General features: G+C 45.0%; 1 protein-coding gene across 2 annotated transcripts in view; it reads right to left on the bottom strand.

The window, feature by feature from the left end:
• LOC129385937 (uncharacterized) overlaps positions 1-12292 on the bottom strand; it is a 199533-nt gene extending 187241 nt beyond the window's left edge. For both annotated transcript variants that reach the window (XM_055073112.2, XM_055073113.2), the window contains exon 1: positions 12136-12292. In XM_055073112.2, coding sequence (XP_054929087.1) covers positions 12136-12255 — 120 coding nt within the window. In that variant the 5' untranslated portion in view covers positions 12256-12292. The remainder of the gene's footprint in view (positions 1-12135) is intronic.
• Between the last annotated feature and the right edge of the window lie 6257 nt (positions 12293-18549).

Raw genomic sequence — 18549 nt, 5'->3', positions numbered from 1 at the left:
TCCAGTGCCGTCCGGTGTAAAACCTGCGCGCTTTCTTTTCTGACATTGCATTGCACTGAGGCCGCTGGCGCTCGCTGGCAGTCATTGGGACACCAGTGGAACGCTGGATAGGAGCTGGGTCACACTGTGGAGCATTGGTTTCTGCTGTCCACATGCTCGTTCTCGCTGCAGTTCATTGGCCCGAACTAAAAACTGCACTGGTTGCGTTCGTGCCGCACTGGTTCCAATAACCAAGGAGCTATAGGCGCGGCTGAATATTGAATGCCTTATGCAAGTTCAACACTAGATAGAAGTTTCTGTCTAAATAAAGCTATGTCTTGGGGTCACAAAGCCTATTTCATGTCGCAGGCTGGAATGAAGGTGCGTGAGCTGCCCTTTTTATGCATGAATATTTGACACTGAAGATCACTTTCGCTGTTTACATTTCACCTTTTGACTGGGCAAATAGCTACATTCTTGAACGAAACACGCAAACGCAGAGACCGCCTCGCTATTTAGTGCTTTGTACGTAACCGATGACTACGAGCTGTCAGCGTTGTTGCACTGTTGTGAAGTCGACAGGAAACCCAGGTGTCATTCAGACGCGTTAAAACGGACCCCGAGTTCGAAGCCTACCGCTGCATAATATTATCGCACCGATAACAATGCTGAGGAAATTCGTTGGCTTCCACTTTGCCCAGTATCCCAAAAAATAATAGATAGAAGAATCTGTGTCTCAAATGCACACGTTTTAGCATTCGCCAGGTATCCGCGCCGACATCGCCCGATGCTTAGACCTAGCTTATCCTCCGAGTCCGTCTTCACGCTATCGGCCTCTTTGGGCTGAGGAATCAACAAGTATAACAAGGATAAATAACTGTATATTTCAGCTTTAGCATCGATGTACTTAAATAATTATTTTCTTTTTGTGTCTACAGTGTCAGCACAAGAAGTGATAAGCGCCGATTTATCGCGTTATAAACAAAAGTATATGTGTTGTTACCGAAAGCTGTCAACACCAGCCTACACTTCTGTGACGAAGATACGTGACTAGAGAGACGTGTTGATTGAAACCGGTCATTTAACTAAGAAAACATAGCATACTCCAGCGCGGAGTGCATGAAAAGTCTATCAAAGTCGGCAGTAACCTCCCATACATAGTCCCGAGTCGGCGGCTGACTTAGGACTTTTTTTGAAGTTAGAATACCAACCGCAAACAAAAATTGGTGTTTTGGAACTTCCTAGCATACTTTTGAATGCGGACAACGACATTTTGTTTGTTATATAGGCGTAAGGTTCCGTTCTGGAGTGATAGCGCATCTACCATATATGTGCGAGACGCGTCTTTGTGAAGCTAAAAGTGTGCATTGATCTTGACAAGGCAAATTATCCACAACGTGCCATGTGCTGACGTGGCGTAGTTTTTATGCAACTCAAGAATGATCTGTGAATACTTTCGTTATCACAGCCTACTTATTAATAATTGCTCCGGCATACCATAACTCGAGCACTTGCTTCGACTGAGCATGCCGGCGCTTATCACCATGCGAACGACTACAAGGCTTTTGCTCAAAATACCGACGAGTATGCGCTCGCACTAGTTGCTAATAGTGAAGCTGTAACGGAAAAATTTGTTTAGTTGCTGCCAGAGTTGAGTCAAAAAGGATGTGATGAGGTTGACAGAGACATGTGTATTACAGACGTTGAAGCAACCATTGCTGCGCTAGCTAAAGGCGAAACTCTTGGATATGATAGCTTGAGTGCGGAATTTTATCAGTGTTTTTTCTGTATATTGGCTCCCTTTCTGTTTAATGTGCATGAAGAAACTTCCTGGATTGAATATCTACCCGCCACGTTCTATCAAGAGCACCCAGTACTTATCGCAAAGAGCACTGATGCAACTATATTGCAGAAAGTCGAATGATCTCGACCCATATCACTTTGCAAAGGGCTATATAAACTATCTGCCAAACATTCGCTAGTCGCCATCAAGACGTAATTCAATCAGTGGTGAGAGGCCATCAAACGTGTGCCATTTAAGGAAGATCAATCGAGACAAATTTCCACGTTGCGCGGTCGGTGCTAGAGTGTGTGACAGAAAGTGCAGGTCAAGTCGCAGTATTTCAGGATGATTTAGCAAAAGTATTCGATAAGGTTAATCACTACTTCTTGTATCGTCTGTTAGAGCACATGAACATTTTGTGTCTTTTTAGAGGCATCACTGTCTGTTATGCTAATGGAACACGGCTTACAGATAATCGTTGTCTATCCGAATCTATCTACATAAAAGCATCGGTAAGGCAGGGTTGTCCCTCCTACCGTCGATTATTCGCTTTCTATATAACCGTCTTGCACACGAATTTTGAATGTTCACGGCTTTAACAGGTTAATTGTTAATTGTTATCGAATTTTATTGTTATCGAATGAGATCCCCGTACATGCCTATGCAGATGTCTAGCCTCCTTTTGTGCTGACAACAAAAATATATAGAATGCCACTGCCCTATCGCAACAGTTTTGTTCAGCTTCTGGTGCAGCAGCAGTCTTTGAGAAGAGTTCAGGGCTTTGGTCCATGCGACGTGATAGCCCATGCGACCATGCGACGTGATAGCCTTTTTCTTCCGTTGAGAGCGGGGTTCTTGGCATAGTTCACCATTTTGTTAGACAACTTACTCCTGGTTATTTTTCATCCATGATATAAACAGCCCATATCTAAGAGAGTTGTGACGACTTCAATTAATCAATTACCTTCCAGAAATAGTTGTGTCGTCATCTGTCAGAGATGGGCTTTTTCGGGATTGTTGAAGGAGGTAGTGGAAGGCTTTCACTTTGTTAAGGCTCGCTTTAGTAGGGATTGTATTTTCACTTCCTCTCGCAAAGAAATTTCCGCTGTACTCAAAGGCACATTGTTTCCTGCTGCCATTATCGTGCGCCTTATTTGGTATTTCATTATGTACATGTACTTAGGCGTGTCTGTCGATTCATCATTCCTCCAGGTATCAAAACATTTTTCTTCAGATTACATTCGGCACCCTTCCTGTCAAAACGCGGCAAGAAATAACAAAGCTGGTTCGGCGTAGTGGTGAAGTATCGGGCATGGTATTTGTAGATCACGGGATCGAATCCAGGTACCAACATCGTTACTTTATTTTGTTGCACTAAAACGGTCCCTGGTGCTATCTGTAATATATATATATATATATATATATATATACGCCATTGCCAGGCAGCGCGTATTTCAAGCTCTAGAGTTGCTTTTCGCACAAGCACCCAGCGTCTCCCAGTATGCCGCGCCTCTCCAGCGCCCCAGCTTCCAACACGTGACACTGGACCCATAATCCGGCATGGAACTGACACTGTATACTGGGTTTTGCAATAGGCATGGTTCTGACTTGTGCGAGCGTCTGCAAGCCACGTGCGCGTGAGAAACGTAAATCTCGTGCATAACATCCCACGGACAGCTCGCGCGGAAATTTTCCATCACGCATATATAAATCCTTATAGGGGAGCTGTCGTAATCACGTGATCTGCATGGAGTCTTGACGAGAGAGAACAACGACCTCCGCCTTCACACCTTATCGCCGCCGTGCGGGCAATACGAAATTTATCTTAGGGAGGCTGAGAAGGCCGGAGTATATTTAAAGACTGCTGCAGGCCATCTTTGGTGTGGATTTTACGGCGGACTATCACGACTTTTGTTCATTGCAAAAAAGAGCTTTCGGTCTAATTGTCGGAGTTGGTGCCTATCACCATGTTCAATTCTACAGACATTCTTGGTGGGCAACGTGGGCGGTGCAATCATCGAATACAGAGTGCGACTGTGCCGCGTGTACGAGAAAATATCCAGAATGGCCTGACGGCTTCGCGTCGGCATTGCCGTATGAATGATGCATCTACTTCGGCAACTAACCTGCCATTCATGGACGATGAGATAATGTAAAGGTAAGAACATTAGTCAGACTGTGCTCTTACAAATGGTGGGTGGCTGTTTATTTGTCATGATTTTCGGTGTCGGCTTGTACCCCGTGCGGTGCAATATTTCGTTTAATAGAGCGTTCATTAAGTGGAAAGCGAGAACCTTCTACGCGAGCACTAGTTTTGATAGAAATAAACAGTTGTCAGCCTCGTGCTTTTTTAGCAAGTTTTAACGCCGTATTGTTGAATTTCTCTAAAGTCTTCTGTTTATTGTGCTCAAACACCAACTGCAGACGAATATAGTGCTGTTATTTTCAAAATTTTTGACGTCAGAACGCGCCTAGCAATATATTAAGCGCTATAACACGGTTATAGCACGCTTTCTTCAGTCTATATTCGGCAGCTCACAAGGCTCTCCGTGCCCGCTGTCACGTCACCTCGGGCAAGTGCTGCGTGACGCGAAATGCCACTGTGCAGTTTGCACAGCGTTTCTTCTTCTGATTTAGAACGCTGTTAGCGGCGTATTAGAGTGGTTACGGTGCATTAATCGCAACCTCAAGCCACATGATTGATGCTGTGGGGGAGGTGCATGAAGCGAGCCGAGCACCACTACGCAATTGGTGAAGGCTTCGTCGTGTGATTGTATCGTGTGGACCTCTGAATCTCAAGAAGGACGGCGCCGTTCTTGCCCGCAGTGATAAAGGCGTCTGCCATCATTCCTCACTAAATTTGGTGACGGCTATTCACAGTAACGATGAATAAATCCCTGCGGTCATGCGCTTTTAAGCGTCATTTCTTGTTACTCTGTAGGATAACATTGCGTTATAATCGTAATATACATGTCTTCCTTTATTTTCCACACAGTCCAAAAGTCCCCGTAGGCGGTTATATTAGTGGTCATCTTATTTACGAGTATATAGAGTATGCACGCCTAACGAGAGAAACATCTTTGCCGCCGTTTTCCGGCCAGTAATACAGATAGGAATTATTTTACACCGCAGGAAGAAATGCTCTTACGGCCTATGTTCTCGCCGCACATTTATAATTCTGACGTGCGCTGGTCACTGAGAGAATCGACTTCTTGTACTTGGTACCGTTGTGATTTCGGTAGTACTTATCGTTATATGTTGATGTCCCGCATTGCATGCGCTCTGCTTTGTTTGCTTATGTAGTTGGCAGGCATATTGCTGGTTAGAAATGTTATTTACAGAAGTAATTAAAGTCTACCTTCCAGCTTAGCTCATCTGTTATTAGCTCTGGGGAACGTCGGCTTCGGACAGGGATGCTACGAGAAGCGACATCTCATACAACTAACCTCGTGCATTTTTCAATAAGAAGGGTCAACAGAAAAAAAAGGCCGTTATTAAACGTTACGAAAACTGCCTATAAATCTTTGAGAGAGATTTTAAGAATGATACCAATGGCTGCATTAGAATGCGGTAACGGAAATAAATTGCGAGCACAGTGTAAGCTTTCCAAGGAGCCGCATGCCGGTCACCAGTGGATTATATATGAATTGCACAACTGAGTGTTTCCGCACTACACGTGAGTGACATCACACCGCTGCTGGCAAACCTGATGATCGGGCTAGATGTAGCGTATGCCTCACATAGCATACAGTTGTTAACAAAGTCAATTTTGTCACCCATTTGCCAATGGACAGTAGCCTGCATCTGGGAGGCGCTGCAAGACAGGTTGCAAGCACACGTGCTACCTGCAACCATAACTGTGCTCTGAATTACGAAATCTCTTTGTGCAGCTCCGCATAGTTTACATTTTGGACTTTAAATAGAGGAAGTGTGACTGTGTTTATTGAGCATGAAAATAATATAGCCCTCGCAAATATTCTGATGCAGCTCTGTATTTGCAGCTACACAACCATATATCCCTTACCAGCAACAGAATAAGGAACTATTCGCGAACAATGACTTCTGGATTTGCCATGAAGCCAAAGCAGTAACAAAGGAACGCGTTTTCCTATATACGATGGCTTTACACGCTAAGCAGTTTATGAACTCGGCTATGGGCGAGTTATATTTCACGTCCTGCCCCCTCTACTATTTTGCATATTTTTATATCCTGCTCTCTACGGCAAAAATTAATATATATATATATATATATATATATATATATATATATATATATGCAGGAAAGAGATGGCAAACCACCACCCTTCTTCAGAGTATAATACTCGTGAGTAAAGTAATTGGACTACTGTACATTGACACAGGCATCTTTGCCAGCCCAAAACGTTAACTAAGCAAGCCTTCCTTCCAGTAGATTCTTCGTCTAACCTCTCTCCTCCCCCAAATCCACCCGCGCTGCATGCCGGCTCGCTCCACTACCATTGGCAGGATCACTTTGGGTAAGGATTTTTGTTAAAACATACAAAAAATACATGTGCTGCAGGAGTCAAAGGGAAAATTGGTATTCAAGTTTGCAGCAGTGAGCCTTTGTTATTGAAATCGTGTCTCTGAACTCAGCGATTTGAGCCAAGGGTTACCACTGCACCACCACGACCGTCACTTTCTATTGTACTGAAATATGTAAAGCATGACAAAACAAAAGTTTTAGTAAATATGGCATAGAAATGCAATCTGAACTTCTCTCACACAAAGGGATCTTGCCAATGGTAGCGGAGCGACCCGGTACACAGCGCGGGTGAGGCTTTTTATTGAAGCACTCGAAAAATGCGTCCTTTCCTTTCGTCTACATCTGCAGTTATTCTTTCTTGCTTATTTTCGTTTTTATTACCGAGAATTGAATTGCGACCGCGGCGGCAGCAGCGCCGTAAATTTCTTACCAGCGCGAAATGCTCAAACCATGTCTGAATGATCGAAGAAAGCACCACTGTAGGTTAAATGAGGCATACAATTCCCAACTCCCTAGTGCTTAAGCCCGCAGCGTTCCCAGAAAAACTACGGATTCAGTTACCCCCCACTTCCCATTTGCTGCTTCTCATTAGCTCTAGTATAACCGCTCTCCAAAGCTGTAGAAAGGATGAAGACATTACTGGGAGCTGTCAAATTCGCTTGCTTTGTGCGACGCTCAGAGCGGTATTGAGACCGCGGCGCGATTGACCATCCTGAATAGCTGCCCGTGTACGCTAGTTTTCGGACGCCAAGGGAGAAGCACATGTGACGAGCGGCTCATAGGCGACTCGGGGCTTCTCGGTAAGCGCTGTAATCTTTTCCTTTATTTTTACACACAAATGTTAAGCGCTGTTCAATTTCAGTGAAAATATACCATGTACCTAGGCGCACTCAAGACCGCATGCATGCGTGAGATTCTGGGAAATGAGAGGTTAGAGGCACCGATAATTGACATTACACCGTGAAGCACGAAATCTCTACGGAAAGGACTTCGCAAATACACAACCGACATACCTTGCACATGCTTTCTCGTGAAAACACTAGAAAATATAACGCAGACAAATTTCGAACATCTGCACCTGCCGCGATTCCCTCTTTAGAAGCCGACAATACATAGAAGCTAGCTTGTACATATCTTAGAAACGTATTCAAGGAACCTAGTTCGCGAATAGATGTCGGCACTACACATTCAATAACACTACAATTGTTCAATAACTTACGAACAGCAACTTACGAGGCGCGCTGCCAAAAGGGGCTTTCTTTGAAGTGGCGAAATTTCCTCACAAAAGGTACAGAGAAAAATGACGGGAAGGTTTGTTTTTACAGTATTCACGCAGAAGACAAAGATAATGATAAATGACCGGGCAAGGGAACAAGAGTTCATGATCGCAAGTCAGCCTCTAGAGTCTGTGAAGGAGTACATCTACCTTGGTCAACTAATCACAGGGAACCCTGTCCATGAGAAGGAAATTCGGAGAAGAATAAAAATGGGCTGGATCGCATACGGCCGACATTCTGAGCTCCTGGCTGGGAGCTTACCGTTACCATTGAAAAGGAAAGTAGATGATCAGTGCATTTTACTGGTGCTGACATATGGAGCAGAGACTTGGAGACTGACAAAGAAGCTTGAGAACAAGTTAACGACAGCGCAAAGAGCAATGGAACGAAGAATTCTATGCATAACTTTAAGAGACAGAAAGAGAGCAGTTTGGATCAGAGAGCAAACAGGTATAGACGACTTTCCAATAGACATCAGGAGAAAATAATGGCGCTGGGCAGGTTATGTAATGCGCAGATTATATAACTGTTGGACCATTAGGGTGACAGAATGGATACCAAGAGAAGGGAAGTGCAGTAGAGGACGGCAGAAGGCTAGGTGGTGCGACGAATTTAAGAAATTTGCGGGTGCTGCTTGGAATCGGTTGGTGCAGGACAGGGGTAATTGGAGATCTGCAGGAGAGGCCTTCATCCTGCAACGGACATAAAATAGGCTCATGATGATGATGATGATGATGAGGCTCAATTTTCTTTCACGCCATCCAATCGGAATTTCTGTTGTAGTAAATTACTTTCTAGCATTAGTTGGCATTGCCTTGTTTCCTGGACTCAAATTTTTCGTTAGCTGTAATGGTATTTCAAAGGGTCGTGCGGCCGCGTTATTTGGGCCATTTTTTTCTATTTTTCAAATGAAAGCGTTCTTCTTAATTTGTTATCTCCGGCTTCCTTGTAGTTGATAGCTCTGTTTGAGTGTGAACTATGCTTTCTTTTGTACCGAAGTTATTAGTGATAACATCTGTGAGAAAGTGCAGCGTAACGTCTCCTTCGAAGATGTAACCGTTATTATCCCTTGTAGCCATCTCAGAAATTTTGTTGGGGTTCTGAGTCCTCCTTAACGGTTCGAGAGTCCTTACGGTGTGCTATTGCCTCTCAACGAATGCTATGCACCTAACGTTCACTTGTGCATATATTTCTTTTCTTGTACGAGCTCACTCGCCACCCTTTTCTTTTCTCAGTATTTGTTCCAGCTAACCACCACCTCTTCTTAGAGTAATCCGAACTTTTTGGTTTCTCGATGACTCCTAGACGCCTTCTTAGACTGGTTTATAGCTTGCTTTATTTCATTGTTCCGCCACTTACGTGGTTTACTCTTTCCACTCGAAGTATCTTTTTGCCGCGCCTATCATATCTCCTGCTGCATACCGTCTACCAGTTCCTTATATTCCCAAACTGCAATAAGATACGCCTCCATTCTCTTTATTGCTTAAAAACAGTGCTACCGACACAGGACACAGAAAAGAGGATAGGACACACACGGCGCTGCGTGTGTCCTCTTTTTTGCGTCCTGTGACGGTAGCGCTGCTTTTAAATATCATGGAAAACTACCAACATGTCCAGTCTCCCGTTCTTCCTCATTTATTTACTTGTCTATGTTTTTTGCAACCTCTTTTAATTGCTTTTTATTCATGTCTAGAAATAGTGATGCTACTAGTTCTTGTTTTGTGTTAGTATGTCTCCTAAATTTTCAGGTTAAACACTTTTTATCGCTACCTAGGCTATGTTCATCCATCATAATTTGGCATATAGTTCCAAGACCATCTCTAAGATTAAAGCGTAATCGATACACGACTGCCTATATCCGAACTGCCACGTTCACTGTTAATTGAACTTATTCTCCCTGTTAACGACTATTGGGTTCTGTTCATCGCACAGGTCCAGATCTAGAGAACCACTGTATCAGTATGTGCTTCTAAATCTTCCATCTACGCATTCATATCTCCCACTAATATCGCATTGTCCGATCTCTCGAACTCATTAATATTGATTTTGATACAATCAACCAGTTCTTTATTGTTCTTTCTCCTATCACTACCTGTCCATAAGTAAGCTACGCCAAGTCACGTCTTTTTGCCTTGTGCCACTAATCTCTAAATTTTCCTTACATCTCTCTTTTAACCTCTGGCACGGCACAACCTGCCTAATTTTATGCCTACACTTACGCCTTTCCTTCTCCGAGTCATTTTTTTGCCCCCCTCCAATACAAAATTGTCAATAACAGACGGCTCCTCCAGATCTACTAGAAGCGTTTCGCTGACGGCGTACACGCTAATAGTTTCGTCATTCAGCTGCGTTTGAATTACAAACCAACTGTGCTGCTTGCGAACACCCTGCATGTTTATGTGAGAAATTTTACCGTCTCTATTTTAACGTCTGTATGTCTGTTCTTAGTCTTTGTAGTCTAATTCGATCTGTTTTTATTAAACAATCATTTATTACAATTATCAGACATACAATTACAAAGAAAATGTAATACAGAAGGAGGTCCCAATTTAAAAACTGTCAGGACGACCTCCTTCAGTACATGTGTAAAAGTGTAGGAAATACGATTAGCAACAAAGGTAAAAACAGCGGGAAATACAGCTGGTGTGTCGCTATAATTATTACTTAGTCTTCCTTCCTGATTGCCTGGGGCTCTCCTAAGCGAACTACAGCCGGTGCCGTGATTAAACGTCCAACCAGTGTTTCTACACAATGGCTCAAATGTATCCTGTCACGCAGAAAAGCATCTTCGCACCCTCATCGGTGCACTTCTGGGTGATATCAATGACCGTAAAATTACCGTACGCTTTTGTCACCGCGATGGTGACGGAAACGTACAGCACCACTCTACGTTGACGGCGACCTTTTTTCAGGCAAAACCGACCCAGAAACCATCTCTTCTGATTGTGTAACTGATGCCTAAGACACCTCCACACGACATTATTTTGTAGGTCGGAATGTTGTTATGAAACGTACCCATCCTTTTATGATTGGATTAATAAGCTTTTCCTAAGCGCTAGCTTATAATTTACAATTTGAAAGGACTCTAAGTAGTGAACAGGCGATGGGATCGGTCGTGCATACATGCGGAGACCCATACTAGCGGAGAGAACGATGCCCTAAACGTTTCAGACATCCAACTTTTTTACATGCGGGAGAAGCTCGTGTTTTCGTAGGCACCATTTGTAGACACCGATTCAACCCTATGAGCTCGCTCGTGGCATATCGCCCTAGCGTCGGTACAACCTGCGACCCAAATGAAGAGGCGACCGCCGGTTTATTGACAACATTCTGTTCTCTTTTTGAGCAGAGCACTTAGGCGCCCGTTCCTGCGTTTCGCGTTGGCGTCATCTCTCGGCGTAACCGAGCCTAGGAGCTCAAAAAAGGGTGAAAGACGATAATACCGAAGAGAGGGTGAGGTGCAAAGCGCCGGAGGAGGGTGCAGCGTGAGCCTGAGGTGGAAAGTGGAGAAGGATGGGCGAATGCGTGTAAGGAAAAGCATGTTTGCCCGCAATACGGGCGCTGCGGCGACGACGCTACGAAACTGCGCCAGACTAACGTGCCGTCGTCTCCTCACCGATGGAATGCGGCGAACGCGTCGACCGGTACCATATATGGAAACAAAGTACTGCATGAGCGGAGGTCTGTCTACGGCGGCTGCTGGGAATCGCGCCCACGCGTCACCCATGCGCTTCCTCTCGCCATCTCTTGATGCGCCATGCTTCTCTCCGTTTACATGGCGCTGCATGCGACTGATTGTCCCCGCCAGCCAATATATCACGAAGTGAAAACACGCATAGACCTGCGGTGAAATTTTTCATCAGGGATCATTGTAATCGTCGGTTAAACTTTTCGTTTCGGATTGTTTTGTTCTTGTTGTTTTTACAAGTGGTCGGAGGGCGGTCGTGTAGAACCCAGCACGATTGGTGCCTTGCACACTCGCTATCGTAGCTTGTACATGCGTACGTGTGGCTTGCGGCAGTAAAAGGAAGAGGCCTGCGTGCCTTTGGGGCTGCTGCTGTTGCGTTGGCGGCTGAGCGGCATCTCATGAGATTTGTGTGGAACGTGCCAAGCTACTCTTGTGTTCTATCTGTCCTGCGTTATCTGCCGTACAGACGGGAAACAGCAAGATTACAGTAAGTAGGAGGAATATTCGGCAAATAAAGCAATACTATTTCTCAAACAATAGATACAATAAGGGAACAGGCACGCTGAACGACGTCCAAGCAGTAGCACATCATATTACGCTAACACAGCGCTATCAAAGAAAGACATCATTTACCTTCCTGAAGCGAATACAGGTTTGATCATTGAGGCTCCTTACCACATAATCTTACATGCTCTATATTTTAAAAATATCACAATGTGTGACTAAACATTAGAACGTACGCAATGTATTAGAAGGGATACCGTTGCAGAGGGCACCGGCTTCAGTTTGTATAACTCATTTACATTAAGAACACGCAGAGCAGAGTAAACGGATATTCTTGCGCTGTGCTTTTGTCGCATTCTTTTTGAAAGTTACCGAAAGAAGTGTCTAATTGCACAAATACCTCTGAAGGATCTTCATAGCTTTGTAACTCATTTGCAGCCGACAGGTCTTTTTCTGGTATTTCGAGAGAGCATACTGACAATATAGCCGACAGTAGCCAGTGCACCAGCAAGAAAGTCATCGCTCGTACAGGCGGCGCTTTCTCACTTGTCAAGACACTTGTGTGTAGTACCGAGGTCGCTAGTTATACTCTGCACACATTTATTTGGTTAATATTAGGGGAAGGCAACAATGAATGATCGATGACAAAGCTGACCGTTAATTATATGTTAATCCATGGCCAGTGACCTCATAACATTAATAATATCGAAGGTGAATGAAAGTTCTAGAGTCGAAGTAACGTCATGAACATTTTAACCATCACGCTCCGAAACTTCAATTTCTGTGTGAAGGTTAGTTCAGTATAAAATGAACCTGAAGGAAAGTGCCACACCATGAACCTGTTACATTCGCTTTTTATGATTCTGTACACAGTATAACTGTTGATATTGCTGTAAATATTGCTGCGCTTTATGCTATTCTTCCACGTATTCTGGCCATGCAAGACCAGAATAAAGTTTTCCAGTCAGTCATACTATTCTTGCATTTTGAAAACTCCAATCACTGAAGACAGCAAAGACAATAGTGTTTCGGACGTATAACGAACCATGTACGAAATTTACGTATTGTTAGCGCCAATAAAAAAAATTGGCTGAAGGCTTAGCTTGGTTAAGCCTGGAAGATTGCGAAAGCAATACCCTTGGCTACGCCTTGGTTCGGCTGATGGTGTAGACATGGTTGCCCTTTGTTAAACTTATGGCTATACATCATCCGTCATAGCGCAAGGCAGCGCGTCGACCACTGCGAGGAGCCGAGCTCTAGCCCCATTTATCCTAGCGTGACGTCACACCAGCGAGCGCCCTCTCTCGGTAGCACCGCAGCAGCGGCGCGCAAGGCTTCGCCTTGCTTCGCCTCCACCATCGATGCCGCGAGCTGGAGCCCCGTCTCTCGGTCTGGCGTGACGTCACACCAGCGAGCGCGCTCTCTCGGTAGCGCCGCAGCAGCGGCGCGCAAGGCTTCGCCTCCACCATCGATGCCGCGAGCTGGGGCCCCGTCTCTCGGTCTGGCGTGGCGTCACATGGTCACGTTACGCGCAGCTGTGTAAGGAGGCGCCACGACCACCGACGGGCCGAAAGTGCGAGCAGTATTCCTTTCGCAATAAAAGAGAACCTCTAGCGAATTCATTATGCCAGTCTAATTTATTTGTACATTGCCGTTAACAAAAGGAACCCGCTATAAAACATTTAGCTTGCATAACGTATTCATTAGGTTGGCTTTATGGGCTTATATAAAATTCCCCATATAAAATGTAAAAACCATATAAAATCAACCAAGATAAGAAGCTGGCAACAGTAAGGAATATTCTACAATGAATAAATAGGTAATTGAGAAACCTGCACAGTGCAATCATCCTCTCTGTATGTAATTAATTGGTTATAAAAATCCATTTCATTCAGTAGGGATACCAGCAGTCATCTACGCATTGCATAATTAAAGTATAGAGGAGGCATACGTAAATATCTTGGGAAATATCTAAAAAGATTCCACAGCTCTCTTGGTTTTCTACAAGTAGAAAATTACCTATGAAAAAAGGGTTCTACAAAAAGACACCATATCTGTAATGTTATTCACTACAGGTTTAGAAAAAGAATTTAAGCTATAACACTAGGAGGACTTAGGAATTAGGATGAATGGTTAATATCTCAAAAACCTTAGCATTTATGAAGGCATTGTTCTCTTCAGCAGGACTGGGGATGAACTGCAAAAAAATGATACTGGACATTAACTGAGAAAGTGTGTAAGCGGGTGGTAGAGTGAGTGAGTACGGCCGAAACCTAATATTGATATGGCAAAGGTATTGGTCTATTCGGTCATTCCAGCGACGCAGGTGGCGCCACGCGGCCCTCCTCCGAAGCAGTCAGCCGGGGGAAGAAATCTCCGACGCACTTCGGCGTTTCGGTCTGGCTGTGTGCATGGACGCGCCGATGAAGACAAAAAGGGAATAGTGATCACATATGAAGCGTGCCGCAGCGCTCAAACCGTGCCCTAGCGAATGTTCACTGCTACGGTATCTTTAAAATGTACTTCAAGACAGGCGTAACGACCTGAGGCACTGCAACCAGTCACTAAGCTGGTACTACATTTGAATGACACTGAATCGCGTGCAGTGGTGATCCCACTTGTGTACAGCGATGGGCCCGAGCTCTGCGCAAGGAAGAAAAATTTTAAGGGAGGCATCGAGTTACGAAGAAACAACTCGAAACGCTAGTGGAAAAACATGAAATCCATTCAGGCACAAGTACTTTGTCCTTAGTCAAACAGCTACGCTAAAGCTCAATTCATTTCCTCCGCCGTACGCTGCTCGAGGCTCTAGACGAGCGTGAGCTCCCCTGTACATAACACGTTTCGTAAATTGTTGTATTATACAGCCGTTTTTTTTAGTTTACATTGCGAAATGTTTTGAAAACTGGAGCTCTTGAAAAACAACTAACGTTTGTTACCGGTATGCGCTTACGTTTACTAAGTGTTTGCGAAAACACAAAACAGGCTAGTAAAGACATACTGACCTTTATAGGGCCTGTTCCTTCACGTACTACGGTGTAAAGGCAGTGCCGCGCGCGCTTGATTGCACTCGTCGGCAGGCACAGCGATTCGACGCTGATCTCGGTTTCTCTAATGGAATAGTAAACTGTTGGGCTATTTGGTTTGACATGATTTTTGCAAAGGGGAGCGCAGAATCGTTGCGGAAAAAGGAGGCGTGGACAGGAAACACGCTCACTTGCAACGAAGTATATTTTCAGAGACAATCTGATTTCACACAACGTAAAAAAATCGAAAGGAACCACGGCGTTGACCTCGTCTTCACAGCTCCTCTCAAGCTTTCTCGGTTGTGGGCATTTGCAAAATGACCCCAATGAGAACAAGACATGTGGAAAGAAACACAAAAACCACTCGCTCCCTGCTCTACCAAAGTGATGTGTAGGAACATGCTTCATTCTTAAAGGCCCTGTGCAACTCCGCGCACCTTCCTGCGCACTGCAGGAATTGTGGCTGTAAGCTCCTTTTCGATAAAGCTGAGATTAAAAGCAGACCCAATGGCACACTCGAAAGGAATATCATCGAGGCAGGCCAGGTTCACGCTCCTGCTAACCTTCGTATTGGTGCTGCGTCAGTGCATCTTATGGGTAAGGAATTTACGTTCCTCGCCTTTGGCTGAAGTTTCTACGCCACATCCTCTGTCACTTTCCCCCCGAATGTTTTTTTGGAATGACTTTTGTCAGGCCACTTGTACGACCAGTTGTTGCTATCACCTACACGATAGCTGCCATGATAGACGTAGTCATGCATGCTTCGTTGTTACGCGAATTTTATATTTATCTATATATATTTTGCTGCTCGAGATGCACAGGCTTGCGAAATCGCCTTCCCACCGTCTCGGCAGCCATTTTGACCTACCGTCGCGCCGCCTATAGTCGCTGAAATGACCGAATTGCCTGACAAGTAAAGAATTCATGATCGCCAGTCAACCTTTAGAGTGTGTCCAGGAGGACGCTTATCAAGGTCAATTACTTGTAGGGGACTGTGGTTGAGGACGAAATTCAAAGCAGTATAAAATTGTGTTTGATTTCATAAGAGAGGCATTACCAAATCCAAACGGGAAACTTAAAACTGTTAGTGAAAAAGATGTCCGACAATTACGATACTCCTTAGTGAGATATTTAGGCGTAGATGAATACGTGTTTTCATTTCACAGTATATTGAGGCAAGGAATTTAAGTCCAAAATCACAGACCGACTGGCAAGGCGCCAGTGACTTCGGCACCGTCGCAGAAGGGGCAGTATCGGAACGCTGGCATGATGACCAACATCGAAACCAGCTGTGGAAGACGACGACGAACGCGCGTGCAGTGACACGAGCGCGTTCGCGTGGTTAGGCAGAGGGACGCTGGCGCTCAACCTGGATAGGGAGCCTAATGGGTGAATCACACCGGCGACTTGAGTAAGCCACGCGACCATTGGCGACTCGAGACTAAAAAAAGTTACTGAACGCGACCGATGCTCACACCGGCAAGCCCAGGCGAGCGCGACCTGCAAGTCGCAATCCCGGAGATCGTTCTCAACGAGAACTCTAGGGATTCTCGCAGTTCGTTGCCACTTCGCTGGTTTTGCGTTCTCGCAATAGCCACACGTTGCGGGAACAGCTGCGCCCCGGCATCACGAAGAAAAACAGCAATTACATTCCTGTAATCTGCCATGCTGCCGTGAACTTTGTATTTGGTGCAACGCAGAAGGACATCGAATGAAGACATGCTAGCATGACTTCTCCGTGTGCTGCTGAATGGTTTAGCAGTTTTGCGACCACGGTGGCAAGACTGAAAAATTGAGCAGCGAGCGACTGGCCCAGTATAGTCGCTTTTTGAGAAAAGCGACCATTTGCGGTTATTTGCTACTGGTCGCTTTAGACCAGCTTGGTTGCGCTACCCTTGTTAGTCGTCGGTGTGAATGAGCCTTAAGAGCTCCGCTCTGCAAAAAAGTGAACAACCTTCTCGTACGAATGGTGTTAACATTTACAACAGGAACTTGGAGGCTTACAAAGGTGCTTTCGATAAAGGTAAGGGCCGCGCAGAGACCGATGAAACGAACAATGTAAGGTCTAACATTAAGAGATAGGAAGAGAGCGGTGTGAATCAAAGTGCAAATGGCGATAGCCGATATTCTAGAGAAACAAATTGTTTCTAGAGAAAAAAAAATGGAGGTGAGCAGGCCATGTAATGCGTAGGGCAGATGCGCAGTTGCAAAATGGGGCACGAGGACAGGTAAGGCACTTGAGGTAGGGTACGCTTCCCTATCACAAATTACGTGGGGTGATGAAATAGGGGAATTGGTAGAGAAAAGTTCGAATAAGCTAGTGCAAGACTGGGGTAATTGTAAATCACTAGACAAAGCCTTCGTCCTGTAGTGAACATAAAGATAGTGTATGATAATAATGACAGGTAAATAATGAGTGCCCGTTTTATGAATATTCAAGATCTTTTGCGTTAAAAGTGATCCTTCTAATTAAAGCCCACTTGCTCCCTTGATGATCACTTACCGCTTGTTCAATGTGGAGGTCGCCTTCGTTGCAGGCTAGTGAATATGCTGCTGCCTAGTGGATAGCGCTACTCTTCGAATCAGCTTCAGCAATGTTTTTTTTAATGTTGTGTCTCAGGTTGTACGCAATTTGTTGACAATCCCGGGAGGCATTCGTTTTCTTCACACTTTTGCCGAATCACACAATATCGATATAGAAAGTGTAGTAGTAAAAACCACATTGTGCACTAAAACAGCACAGCATATTAACCCGCTAAGGTTCCTATTTTGTCACATCTCCTTGCTCATCCAAGATGAAAATCACGTGCTGGTTTTCCTACAGTTCCTTTTGTTATCTGTCATTCGTCAAGCGGCATCTACTCAAGTTATCCATTCTAACTCATTGCTTAATAACACTACGCGTAACGCAATCTAAAGTTGGTCCGCACAGTAAGGAAAACGAATTTTACGTTTACTTTTGTGGGCGCTTACCTGTCCCCGCCAAGTCGATTTGGTCACAAAAGACTGCGAGACATCCTATTTTCAACTCCCGGTCCCTGGGTCGTTATTGGAGATGTCAATGCCCGTCATACACTCGGGGGAAGCTCGAAGTTCAACGCGATAAGCAGAGCTCTGGTGTCTTTCGCCTCCAGTAATGAACTTTCGCTGCTTAATGATGAAAGCCCTACGTTTCTACGTGGCTCCTCATCAGCAGCTGTCTTGACTTCACTTTTGTCTCACGAAGCCTTGCCAGACGTGTAGGGTGGTTTGCGGACATAGAGACGCACGGGAGCGACCATGTCCCCACGTACGTCAAGATCAGAGGATTGTCCGCTTCCAAAATACGAGATACAATCCAAAGAGTGGACTGGTCTAAATTTCACTCTGTAATTGAAGAACACTGCGACGCCAATCCATCTTTCGACTTGGAAGAGGCAATCAAGAGCGCGGAACAAGACACTATGCGCACACTCACAGACTTTTGGAAACTCACGGGATTTGATGTGGAACTAGAACGACTTCGAGCAATCCGACGACGTGCTGAACGAAGATACCGACGTACGAAGACAATGGACGATCTACGGACCGCCAGACGCACGCAAAAGAAGATCCAGCGTCACTTAGACAAGCTCGAATCGCAACGTTGGACTGCCTTTTGTGAGTCGCTAGATCCACGCAAGCCTTTATTCCAATTATGGAGAACGGTGCGTGGTGTCCGGACACTCCCCGTACAGCGGTTCCCATTCAAGGCTCTTGCCCTCTCTCGTGGCAGAGGATTTCTGCGCCATATTATCCGGACCACTCAC

The sequence above is a fragment of the Dermacentor andersoni genome, chromosome 7 (genome assembly GCF_023375885.2).
Source record: "Dermacentor andersoni chromosome 7, qqDerAnde1_hic_scaffold, whole genome shotgun sequence".
In the NCBI taxonomy this organism is placed as follows: Eukaryota; Metazoa; Arthropoda; class Arachnida; order Ixodida; family Ixodidae; genus Dermacentor; species Dermacentor andersoni.
Note: the sequence above shows the minus strand (reverse complement) of the source record. Positions and strands in the feature narration are given on the sequence as shown.